Raw genomic sequence first — 12,839 nt, forward strand, 5'->3', positions numbered from 1 at the left:
CTGCTGTCCACTGGCTCACTACCTCCATGGAGGTAAGATAAAGCAAGGCCAGACAGAATAGAGGCTACTATTTGGGGCCAAGCAGGCTGAGAGGAAATAAGGCAGAACAGCCTGAGGTGGGAGGGACAGGGGAAAGCAGGTATAGGCAGGCTGTCAATCACAGGCCAGCTGTCAGTCACAGGTCAGCTGTCAGTCACAGATAGGCTGTTAATCATGGGCCAGCTGTTAGTCATGGGCAGGCTGTCAGTCATGGGCAGGCTGTCACTCACTGCAATTCATCTCATCCGAGGCATCCTCACAATCCACAAACTGGTTGCAGCGACTGGAGTTCCCGATGCAGGACCCATCCCGGCAGCGGAATTCACCCACGCCGCAGGCGGTCTCTAGAACAGAGCCCACCAGTACTATCAGGCCAGCATCCCTCTGCAGAGCCACAAAGGCCCAGGACAGAGCTCTAGCCTGTCCTCAGAGTGCCCGGTGACAAATGCTCAGCCAGAGTGAGGATAAGGTAGAGACTGAAACTAAAGCAGGGATGAGGCAGGAGGCTAAGGTGAGGGTAGGGGTGAGGTGGGAGGCAGGGGTGGGGCAGGAGGCTGAGGTGAGGGCAGGGGTGAGGCAGGAGGCTGAGGTGAGGGCAGGGGTGAGGCAGGAGGCTGAGGTGAGGGCAGGGGTGAAGCAGGAGGCTGAGGTGAGGGCAGGGGTGAGGCAGGAGGCTGAGGTGAGGGCAGGGGTGAGGCAGGGAGGCTGAGGTGAGGGCAGGGGTGAGGCAGGAGGCTGAGGTGAGGGCAGGGGTGAGGTGAGGGCAGGGGTGGGGCAGGAGGCTGGGGGGAGGGCAGGGGTGAGGTGGGGGGCTGAGGTGAGGGCAGGGGTGAGGCAGGAGGCTGAGGTGAGGGCAGGGGTGAGGGGAGGGGGGGGGGCAGGAGGCTGAGGGGGGGCAGGGGTGGGGCAGGGGCTGGGGTGAGGCAGGGGTGGGAGGCTGAGGTGAGGGCAGGGGTGAGGCGGGAGGCTGAGGTGAGGGCAGGGGTGAGGTGGGAGGCTGGGTTATAGCAACTACTCACTGTTGCAAGGAATCTCATCGGAGCCATCGCCACAGTCGTCCACCCCATTGCACCACAGCATGTTAGATACACAGCGGCCGTTGTTGCACTGGCGGAAAGTCTTCTTGCAGCGGCGTGAGTCTGTGAAGGGAGGATGCGGGTGGTCACAGCTGGCACAGGAAGGGGCTGCCCCTACCCCATGACTGTTGAGTCCCCTCCATGGACTCTGTTCATCTTGAGCTCAGGCTATGAGCTGGGTCACATGGCCCAGGGGACTCAGGAGGAGGTCCTAGGCTGTCATCTAGGAGGAGCAGGGGCTGAAAGGGGCTCTTACTGCAGTAGGAGGGCTTCTCATCAGACTTGTCCTTGCAGTGGGAGACACCATCACAGGTGAGGCTGAAGCTGATACACTCTCCATTGGCGCACTCGAACTCATCTTGTGCCCGACAAGAGGAGTTCATAGCTGTGGGCGGGGGGAGAGGGTTTCCGTGAGTTGTGCCTGGAAGAAGGGTCTTTTGTACTAACACCCCAAAGCAGCCCCGTTCAACTCCCTTCCTCACCCCGGCAGGTGAAGTCCTCCTGGAGGATCCGGCCCCCTCGACAGGAACAGTTGACATGGCCTTGGTGGGTGAGCAGACACAGATCCTGACAGCCGCCATTGTTGATACGGCAGGGGGAAAGTTCACCTGAGCAGAGACGGGGGTTGGGGGGAGACTGCGAGCTTAAGAGCAGAAGCTCTTCCCCGATCTGTGCACCCCCAAGATGCCCACCGAACATTCCAGTGCTCTGCGAGACCCCAGCAGCAGATTCACAGCAGTGGGGAAGGTGGGGAGGACTTGGCGGGTGGGGAGGACTTGGCACGGGGGTGCTGAGGCTGTGAGACATTCGGGCACTGAGGGTTTTGAGATGGATTTTGGGGAGATTCTAAGTTAAAAGTTTTGACAGATACATGTACTGGTGGCCAGGAGTGTATACAAGGAGCAGGCAGAAGGCACTCGGGAAAGCCTTGGATCTGTTAGTGAAACACACACACACACACACACACACACACACACACACACACACACACACACACACAGGAAAGAGAGGGCCAGGTGTAGGTATGTATGTCTTTGTACAGGCTTGGGGAGAGGAGGACGGGCTACATCTGGTATGTGGGTCTGAGGTGAGGTTTAGGGTGTGGGTGGCTCTGGGCAGATGGAATTATTAGGCTGAGTGATAGGATAGGCTAGAATCATGAGCAATATGAGTGTGAGTGAGTGTGTGTGTGTGTGTGTGTGTGTCCAGTTGCATAAGAGGGACCCAAGTATATCAAGTCCATGTATGTACACAGACATCTTGAGGGAGCTGGTTTGAGAAATGTTAGGGCTTTTGGAGTTTCTGGGGGCTTGTATATAAAGGTATTAATCTTCACAGAAGTAGTCCTGGGAGAGACAAGACTGTAATGTATGTATGTGTGCAGACACAGGAGAGACAAGACTGTCATATGTGTGTGTGTGTGTGTGTGTGTGTGTGTGTGTGTGTGTGTGTGTGTGCAGGCACAGAGAGCAGGAGAGCAAGGCGGGTGGCAGGCTCCACTCACAGCTGTTGGTGTCATTGGCCACAGCGATGATGCCCATGGGCTGCTGGGGGATGTCTACTCGCAGCAGCTTCATGTCACTGCCCACATACTTGTTGGCCCGCTGCACAGCCCGCCGCACCCAGTCAGTCCAGAAAATGTGCTCTCCGTACACTGCCAACCCAAAGGGGTGGACGGGCTCTGACTTCAGGATCACCTGTTGAGACAGGAGCATCCGTGCCTCCATGTTGTTCAAGCCTCTCATCAGTCCTAAGACCACAGTGAGGGCAGGCAAGGAGGACGTGGGAAGCCACAGAACATCTGGGAAGGATTTGGGTGCATTTGGCCTTCTCCCTTGTCTGTGTGGTGTCAGAAACACTCAGGGCAAAGGCATTCACAGTTAAGGATTCGGCTGAGAATGTTTATCCTCTCACCACATGCTGGGTCTCCCTGTCTGGTGCTCTGTCCTGACTTGGTTTCCCCCATGTCCCCACCCACCCCACACACTCACATAGCGATGGGAGCCATCGTATTCACAGCGCTCAATCTTGTCCAAGGTGGCGTCTGAGAAGTAAAGCTTCTCGGCCCGGTGGTCGATGGCCAACCCATTGGGTGTGCGGATGTCCTTCTCGATGAGGGTCAGGACGTTGGCTCCGGATAGGGCTGCCCGCATGATGCTTGGGTGAAGCTCATTCCAATTGGTCCAGAACATCAGGCTGGTGGGAAACAGGCAAAAGGATCAGGAACCTAAGGGTCAGCTTTGGAGGACACAGGCCAACCTTGGAGTCAACTAGGACCCAGGATGAGCATCACAGCCTGAGAGCCACGAAAGCCAACGTAACCTTGGTGCCCGAGAATAGCCCAGCCAGGATGCTTCATCACTGCACTGCGTGGCCAGGTCTGACTCACTGTGTGTGCCCGCAGGCATGCACTGCATTATGGGAAAGGACCATCTGCGTTTGCGGAGACTGGAGGCTGTGTGGCCAAGCGAGTCAGCTCCCAGCTCCCAGCTCCCAGTCTTGGCTCCGCCACTTTCCAGCAAGGAAATAAAAAGTAGTAGGCTGCCTACTTTAGGCAACTTGCCTGACCAATCTACCTTCGTTTTCCCGTACGTGGTGGGGGATAATGTTGCTGCAGAAGGTGGTAAAAATTAAGTAGTGTGCATTCATCTCAATGAGAGTTTCCCACGAATTTATTGCTAACCGCTTTCTCTGTACCGAAGTTGGCTCTTCACCAAAGTACCCAAGCAACCCATAAGTATTAACTATTTCCTTGGGCATACATGGATTGTACCCTCAAAAATAGTTTTCTCAGGCTGGAGAGATGGCTCAGAGGTTAAGAGCACTGGCTGCTCTTCCAAAGGTCCTGAGTTCAATTCCCAGCAGCAATTCATGGCTATCTATAATGAGGTCTGGTGCCCTCTTCTGGCCTGCAGGCATATATGCAGGCAGAACGCTGTATCCATAATACATCAATCTTTAAAAAAATTTCTTTTTCTCCACAACATAAGGACTTGTGTATTTAAGGCCTAGCCATGCCTTGCTGTTTGTGGGGTGGTGGTAAGGGCCTGGGTGTGTGTATGGGGGGGCGGGGTGTCAAGCACAGCCCAGCGACACCAAGGTCACCCTCAGACAGTTTGATTCATTCACTTGACCTGGGGTGGTGAACCCTTTGCACACCTTCCAGATGCACTGAAGAAAACAGAAACAGTTTCAGAATAGACCAGGTCACCCGTGCCTCAGCCCCTCCCTTCTCTGACCTAACTGATGAACTTGTAACTTGTCTGTTTATGCTTTTGTCTTCTCTCTCCAGGATCTCCAGCCTGGGCTGGCCTTGTTGTTTCTTTACCTTCTGGTCCTCCTGCCTCCAAGTGCTGGGATTACAGACCACGCTACTGTACAGGTGCCCGGCAAACAGTCTGCCAGCTAAGCTACATTCCAGTCCTCTTCCAGCTCAACCACAGCACAACTCCTGCTGGTCTCTTAGAGGTCCATTCCTCAGGGACAAGACTGTTTCATTGTTTGTGAGACCGAGCTCTGACTGTCTTGGAACTGGCTCTGTAGACCAGCCAAGCCTCGAACTCAGACATCTGCCTGCTCTGCCTCCCAAATGCATCACCTCACCCAGCCAGGGAGAGGACTCTTTATGGATGGAGGTGGCAACCCATTCAGGCCGTCCTGGGGCAGCAGCTGTAGCATGGTTTCTTTCTCTCTCCCTCCTACCATTCCTCAGATAGGGCCTGATGTATCCCAGGCTACCCTTCAACTACTTAGGCAGTTTAATAAGGAGCTTAATGACTTCACCTCCCACTGTTCCTATGTCCATCTCCCCAGTGCTGAGATGACAGGCGTGGACCGCCGTGCTGGGTCTGAGCGTTGTTTCTTGACTTGTGCAGTCTGGCTTTACAGTGACTCCCACACTCTCAGGTCCAGCCCAGACCACATTCACAGTGGAGCGCCAAACGAGCTCACATGGGAGGCACCGTTGGTTAAGAGTTTGGCAAAGCTGCTTTGCAGGATGGTGTGGTGGGGGGAGGGGAGGCTTCTCTGGGGTAGGGGGGGTCAGCAGCTAGAAACACAGTGAATTTTCCACCTGTCCAACCATCTGCTTTCCAAGGCCACTAATGCACCAATGGGGATCAGGAGGAGTATGGCTGTCCAAGCCTCTATCCTGACACACTGGCTCCTTCCAGATCCCCCAAGACAACCTCACACCTCTCCTCCGGTCCCCTCCAGTCACCCCTCAGCCTGTACTGAGCTGCCTCCCCGAGGACATGCTCCCAGACTTCCACAGGGCAGGTCTAGCAGACACAAAATCCTCCACCCTCAGCATTTCAGCAAACTCCATTCTCCGTGTACTTGGGTTTTTCAGAAGCCACTGGCTCTGGGCTCTAGACAGAGCGCTTTCCTGGTCTCAGCCAGGAGGAACTTGGTTGAAAATGAGGATGCCTCTTTTAGAATGGCAGAAAAAAAATAGCATGACAGCCCATCCCTGGAGGCTCTAGGCCTAGGACAGGCCCTGGGACCAGCCCAGACAGGTGAGGTCACCGAGGCTGTGGAGTTGCTTCTGGGTTTGTTTGTTCCTTCGTTTCTTAGTAAAGCTGTTTGAAAACATCTGATTCCAGCTGAACTGGGGAGGGCAGGCTGCTCAGACATGAGCCTGGACTGCTATGGAGAGGGTGTGGCTCACTAGTAACCTGCACGTCGAAATGAAGACAGTTGGTCGGCAGGAGACAGGTGAACCAGCCTCCCTGCCTGCTCAGGCCAGTGTGGTGGACAGTCCCGTTGCTGTTCTGGTCTGAGCTCTTCTTGCTTTTCCCACTTTGGGGCCTTGGGCCCGCAACTGCCTTAGTACTGCCCTTTGATCACTGTCCTTTCGTGTCATAAGACTTCTGCTCAGCAAGGGATTTGAACAGGCCTAGCCCAGAGTATCCATGTACTCAGGGTCAGCGAACTTTCATTGAAGCCTTGAGTCCCAGAGTCCCACGGACTTACTCTGTGTGGTGAATGCCAGTCACAAAGCCAGAAGCGTCTCCCATGGCCCTCAACCTTCCCTTCGGTTCTGACACTTGCATTAAGTAGAGCTTAGAGAGGTGATACACCTCACTGAGGCCATATAGCAAGAAATGGTGGGGACGCCTTTCCTTTTCCCTCTCCCGTATGGGGCAGCTTCTGTTGTCCCCTCGGCCATGGCTCCCACCCTGTTCGTGGGCCCAGCAGCTCACTTCTGGCACTCATCCAGCACAAATGCCCTTGGGTGATCGTCTCCAGACATGGTGATGACCGTCTCCCTCTCAAAGGCCCCTGGGCGAGTCTGGTCCACGGTATGGCGGGTGATGGTGGATGTCGTGTAGCTTGTCCAGTACAGTGTGTCCCAGCCTCTGTGATAGGCCAGGCCTTCCACAGAGCCCACATCTGTGAAGACACAGAAACAGCTGTGGGATGAGAGGGGCCAATGAGCAGAAACAGGAGTGCAGCCTGGTAGGTGCTAAGGGGATGGACTGGCTCCTGGCTCCACTGAGAACTGTGGCAGCTGGGAGTTCCTCAGGGGGTTCTTCGGTCTGACTTGCCAGTGCCCCAGCTCCTCTCACAGCACCATGTCATAGCACCTCTGCTGTGACCCCTGGCACCTTCCTTACCCCCTCCCCCAACCCCGGCCTATGTATGGCCATGCTCTTCAGCAGTGGAGTTCTGTTTAGTCATGTGTGGGGAGATTCTGGTTAACTGAACTCCACTGGGGCCAGACTGGGGAGCTTCCTGCTTGCAGAGGACTTGAGCTGGAGCGTTTTATAAAGCAGACATAAGGTCGGACTAAAGAGCACAGGTGGAAAAGGAGCATGTGGCTCCCTGGTGCGTGTCTCTGTGGCTGCCACAAAGCTGAGTACACTGTAGGACAGACAGCTTGAAGGGAGGGGCTGGCTCCCAGTCTCTCCTGATAGAGCGGAGATTAAGAGTATCCGGTTTAGCTCCTGGGGACGGACCCAGGGTCCTGTACATGCTAAACACGTACTCCATCAGCCCTTGGATGCTCCATTTTTAGACACAGACAGGACATTGTGGAGAAAATGTGCCAGGAGCCAGAAGGACAGAACAGGTCTGTTCTTTTCTATGCTGTACCTAGTCAGTACCTGGCTGGTCTGCATGGCCCTGCTGGGTGAAGAGAGCAACAAAGGAGGTCTGGGCATGGACTTTGGGTAGCACAGTGCTAGCCTAGCATGCACAAAGCTCTGGGTTCAAGTCCTACCACCACATAAAAAAGGGGTATGATGGTGGTGCACACATATAACCCTGGATGACCCCAGCATCATACAGGGCAAGGTGCAGGCAGGAGATCAGAAAGTCAAATCAAGGTTCGTGTGGCTACAAAGAAAGTTTTTTGTTTTTTAAATGGGGAGGGGGAGGGGAGTAAAGAAGAAGAAAGGGAAAACTGGAAGCCAAGGGGTAAAAGGCAGCACTGAGGCTATCTCTTTTTTTTGGTGACAGCTCTGTGGCTTCCACTGCTCTGGCAGGGCCACTGGCTACCAGGCTCAGCGTTCATGCACATGCCTCTGAGACCCTGACTCCTGAGGTCAGGGTAAGAAGCTCGTTGGAGTTCCGGACTCCACACGGGGAGAGCTGCACCTGGGCCAGTGTCTGCTGCCCGTGGAGTGTATCACGGAGCAGAATGAAACCAGTGCGAAAGAAGCGGGGCCTCCTTCCCGCTCGACATAAAGAAAAATGTGCAGGTTACTGCAACGGCAGTGGGTCCGGCCAGCGTCATAGGACAGTGGTTCTCAACCTTCCTGGTGCCGCGACCCTCTAATACAGTTACTTTCTCATGTTGTGGTGACCCTAGCCGTAAAACTTTTTCTGTTGCTACTTCGTAGCTGTAATTCTGCCGCTGCTGTTGTGAGCTGTAATGTAAACATCTGGCACTCAGGATATCTGATACGGGACCCACAGGTTGAGAACGCTGCCTTGGAACCACCCCAGTACATGGGTTTGTCCATGCTGACCGACCCCCACACCCCCTCCCCACCACCACCACCCCACTTCTTGGAAGGACTTGGGCTTGGCTCACTTTCCACGATGGTGGTCCTCCCTGAGCCATCGTCATTGATCTGCTGGATGTTCCCAAAGTGGATGTCACTGAAGAAGATGCGGTTAGGGGTCCCTGGGGAGGTGCCTGCCCGGTAGTCAAAAGCCAGGGCGATGACATTTTTCATGTGCTCAGGGTCTTCGAAGGGCTGCACCGGTGCGTTGAGGTTACGCTCATCTGACAGGTGGATGCTCTTGAGGATGGTACGCTCTGAATAGAGCAGGTAGCCAGCATACTCTCGGCACGAAGCCCCATCTTCTGCCAGCATTCCATGGGCACAGGCACAGGCTCGCTGTCCACCACCCCGATATAAGCATAGTTGCTGGCACCCACCGTTGGCTACCGCGCACACGTTGGTACCTGGGGGCAGAGAGCACTGGAAGGTAGTGTGGCTCAGTGTACAGCATAGAGAAAGGCTCTTTGGTGTCTCTGTCCTCGAATCAGTTGGAAACGTCTGCTAGGTCCTGCATAGCCACAGTATCCGATATCCAGCTCTATCCTGCTGCCCAGCCCTACCTCCCTGCCTCCGCCTCTTGTGAGTCACTGGACAGTGCACTGCAGGCTCTCATTTCCCACTTGGTCCCTCTTCCTCCAAGGCTGTGCTGTCCTTGTTCACCTTTCTGCCCTGGCCCAGAGCCCAGCCTTACCCTTCTGCCTGTCCCTGTTGAAGACCTTGATGTCTTTAAGCTGCACGCCAATGCCCGTTCTCAGAGGCACGGAGTCTGTGGCATTGTCTTTGCATCCACGCTTGATGGAGCCGTTGGCGTGAGTTCTGGAGAAGGGAAAGTCATGAGTAGGGTGCCACCAAAAAGCCAGAAAGGAGAAACCCAAGGGAGAAGCAGGATCCAGCCCTGGATATATAGATATCCAGGTATATCTATACCTGTCACTCCAGTAGATGAAATCCTCAAACACAGACACAGAGAACATGTCCATGTTGTTACTGGACAGGACCACCTCACGGTTCTCACCCGTCTCCAGATCGATACGTTCGATCTTGTCCATCCGGGCATCACACCAGTAGAGCTTGCCGCCCTGAGAGCAAAAGTACCCAGCTCGCCTTGGGGCTCTAACTCCTGCATCCCTGGCAGTGGGGATCTGGTCCATGTGTAACCACACTTACTCTGTGGACCCTCACTCCATACCTTTTAATTAATTAATTATTGCCATCATTCGCAGCATTGGAGACCAAACCCAGGACTAATCATGTTAGGCAAACACCAAGTCAACCCATTATCCATCTATCTATGTATCTATCATCTATGTATCTATCTATGTATCTATCTATCTATCTATCATCTATCAATCTATTATCTATCATCTACCTATGTATCTATCATCTATCTGTCATCTATTTATCTATCACTTATCTATTTACCATCTACTTATGTATCTATCTCATCTATGTAACTATGTATCATCTATCATGTATCTATCAAGTATCTATCATCTATCAATCTATGTATCTATGACCTATATATTTATTATCTATTGATCTATCTTCTACCTATCTATGTATCTGTCTTAAGTTTTTGAGAGATCTTACTGGAGAGTCCAAGACGGCCTCAAACTTGAAGTGATCCTCCTGTCTCAGCCTCTTGAGTGTTAGTCATATGCTACCACACCCAGCTTTCTCATACTGTGCTTCTGCATGACCACCCTCCATGTCCTAGGGCAGGCAGATTACTCTTCTAGGTGATGGATGGGTTAGGAGACGGCACCACCCTCCCTGGTCCACGTCTGACCCTGATTGGTTAACCATAGGGAAACTGACAGGGGAAGGCACAGAGCCTGAGTCATGTCCTCCATCGGCTCTAGGATGTGTCCATACCTGGTAGTCTACTGAGATGCCATTGGGCCAGCTGATGCTGACATTAACCAGCACCACTCTCTCTGTGCCGTCAAGGCGAGACCGCTCAATCCGTGGGTAGTGACCCCACTCAGTCCAGAACAAGTACCTGTGGGTAGGGATGGAAGTGAGGGTGAGACCCCGTCCCATGCAGAAGCTGGGCCTTGTCCGAATATATTGTGGTCAAGAGATCCAAGCCAGCCTGCCTAGCTCCTTACCCCTTCTCTGGGTGGACAGTGATGGCCCGAGGCTTGTCTAGACCCTGGGAAATGACCACATAACGGAAAGATCCATTGAGTCGGGCAACCTCGATGACATCAAAGCCCTGGTCTGTCCAGTAGATGTTGCCTGAGGAGGGAGTCGGTGGGGTTCAGGGGGATTGGTAGGGAGCCTTGTACTTGGTCCCCTTCCATCCAAGTTTTCCCTGTAGCTCCCACTGGCTCCTGCCCATGCCTTCACGGACCTCATGTCCCCATGGCCTGTGCCCTTCCCCTAAAGTCTATTTTCCTTCTACCATGCACCTGCGATCCAGTCCACCGCGATGCCCTCCACACGGCCAATGCCATTGGTCACCACATCCTCTCGCCATGTCTGGTCACGCTTGGCCCTGCTGATGGTGCTTAGGCCCATGTCCACCCAATAAATAGTGTCATTTTCTGGAAGCAGAGGGGCAGACATGAGAATGTCCCTCAAAGCAGAGGCAAGGCAAGGGGGTCAAACCACTCAGAGGGTCAGGATAGCACTGAGTAGGGGCTGGAGGTGCTGGGTGCTTTCTTGGAAGTGGGGAGGCAGCAGGAAGGAGTGAGGCAGCGACTACGGTTGGTACAGGCAGACCTTCTAGGACTTTAAGGTGCCATCCCCATAAGCTACTGGGGCATGTTGATCAATCCCCCAGGCCAATAGCTCACCAGCATGGAAGTCGATTCCAACAGCCAGTGACGTTCCCGACACTGGGACCAGCGCATCCGACTTGTCATTGGGATCCAGTGGGATCCCCCGAATTCCCTCATGGACAGAGTACAGGAGAAAAGAACCCACACCTGTAACACAAGGACACTTCAGACATGAGCCTTGCTGACAAAGCTAGGTTCCTGTCACCCTCAAACTGCTTTTCTAGGCTTCTCCTTTAACAGTTTCTTCTACCCATCTCCTGGACCCCTAACAGCTCACACCATGTTTGAGGCCTGGAGCTTGGACAGGAGATGGCACCTGACTGGATAGGGCCTCTGAGAGCCCCAGCTCCAGGGGAACTACCTGCAGAACCATTATTCACCACTAGAGGGCAGAAAGAGACTTACATTTCTTTCTCAGCACCCGACCCTCTTAATTCAACCCTGTGTCTTCCTTCCAAGACCCTCAGGGGAGGTCGCTGCAGACAACCAGAGTGGCAAGACTCCAAAATCTAGATTCCCAGTTTGGCACTTGGTCTGACCTTAAGGTTTTCATTGCCCTGCCTCTGCTCTGTTCCAAATGCTTTCCCAGCACAAAGTTCCCAGCATCTTGCTTGCCCCGGGCCAGTCTTGTTCTCAGTTTTTCTGTTTCTGAGAGGGCACCGCTACCTCTGCATCCCAGAATCCTCCCTGACTCCCATCCCTTTGATAAAATGTGTGATACAATGTTTCCATGTTGCTTGGTTCTGTGTTCCTTTCTGTAACACCCACCCACATCAAAGCAGGAGGTTTCTGTCAGAGCACTTTGGGGTAAAGTTCTGTCCAAGGGCAAGCTTGTAAACCAGCAAGTTCTCATGAAGTGTCTCTGAGTCTCATCCCTTCCCTGCAAGCCGGCTGAGTAGCCCAGCCTAGAGCATGCCTTCTCAAGCGCACACTCCTAATAGTCTCCTAACTGGTCTAACTGCCTTGGTTTCTCCCTCCCCCATTCTGTAAGCTTTCTACCCCCAGGTTAATCTCCAAACACCACTTTCCAGGCACTCCTGGCTGAGAACCCACAGGACCCCACCCTAGCTCACAGCCTTTTCATAGTCTTCCCACACTGCCCTTGACAGGGCTCAGGGGCCCTGGAACTTGACTGCTTAGCTACATTTCTTGCCTCTTATATAACATGAGCGTCTGTCCCCACTGTGCACATACATAGCTGGGATTTAAGTCAGGGCTCAGGTCATGTTAAGCACACTCTATTGAACCACCAACTTCTTTCTTCAATGTACCAAGTATCACATTCTATGTACTCTATAAACCCATGGCACAGCATGGGGCACGCCTCTTCTGCCAAGCTGGCCTGCCTCTGTCAGTGGGTGACTCCCTCACCAAAACCTACTGCAGATACTGGACAGTCAGCAGCACATTGTGATCCAGCTTCTTACTATGCTGGCCCCGTTTTCTGGCTCGACCTTTTGTCCACAGTACCCAGAAGGAGGACTGGATAACCATCTAACCCAGAAGCCTCCTGGTAACATGATGTCTTTCTCAAACGCACGATGTAGCAATAGGGTAGAAGGGGTCAAGGTTAGGCAGAGAGGAAATGCCGGGAACTGACCCTCACAGGCCTGCTGTCCGCTCCGGAGGCTGTAACCAGCTGTACACATACAGGAGCGAGTTGTCTCTGACGTTGGCAGGCAGAGCTGGGAGCAGTCTCCATTGTTGACACTGCAGGGGTTGGTGCCCTCATGCTCTGGGGGAGGGCAGTGGACAGAAAAGGGTGAGATGGCCTTCGTGGGGATAGGCTTGGGCTGCTCAGAGAGGACAGTCACTGGATTCACCTTGGACCTGTCAGGGTCCCACCCAACCCAACTCTCAGGACTTATGTCTTCTTAGAAGCCTGGACCTTCTGGCCAGACTGAGTCTACATTTCACACGAGTGG

General features: G+C 53.7%; 1 protein-coding gene across 1 annotated transcript in view; it reads right to left on the bottom strand.

Moving 5' to 3' along the window:
• Lrp1 (LDL receptor related protein 1) overlaps nt 1-12,839 on the bottom strand; it is an 80,682-nt gene that overhangs the window by 20,131 nt on the left and 47,712 nt on the right. Inside the window, exons 34-48 of the mRNA XM_032914049.1 lie at nt 12,515-12,649; nt 10,930-11,061; nt 10,543-10,677; nt 10,240-10,369; nt 10,004-10,130; nt 9,056-9,207; nt 8,820-8,944; nt 8,155-8,532; nt 6,320-6,509; nt 3,107-3,311; nt 2,620-2,812; nt 1,598-1,723; nt 1,372-1,500; nt 1,059-1,178; nt 270-383 (exon numbers count right to left, since the gene is read on the bottom strand). Coding sequence (XP_032769940.1) covers nt 270-383; nt 1,059-1,178; nt 1,372-1,500; nt 1,598-1,723; nt 2,620-2,812; nt 3,107-3,311; nt 6,320-6,509; nt 8,155-8,532; nt 8,820-8,944; nt 9,056-9,207; nt 10,004-10,130; nt 10,240-10,369; nt 10,543-10,677; nt 10,930-11,061; nt 12,515-12,649 — 2,391 coding nt within the window. The remainder of the gene's footprint in view (nt 1-269; nt 384-1,058; nt 1,179-1,371; nt 1,501-1,597; nt 1,724-2,619; nt 2,813-3,106; nt 3,312-6,319; nt 6,510-8,154; nt 8,533-8,819; nt 8,945-9,055; nt 9,208-10,003; nt 10,131-10,239; nt 10,370-10,542; nt 10,678-10,929; nt 11,062-12,514; nt 12,650-12,839) is intronic.

This window comes from Rattus rattus, chromosome 1 (genome assembly GCF_011064425.1).
Source record: "Rattus rattus isolate New Zealand chromosome 1, Rrattus_CSIRO_v1, whole genome shotgun sequence".
NCBI lineage: Eukaryota > Metazoa > Chordata > Mammalia > Rodentia > Muridae > Rattus > Rattus rattus.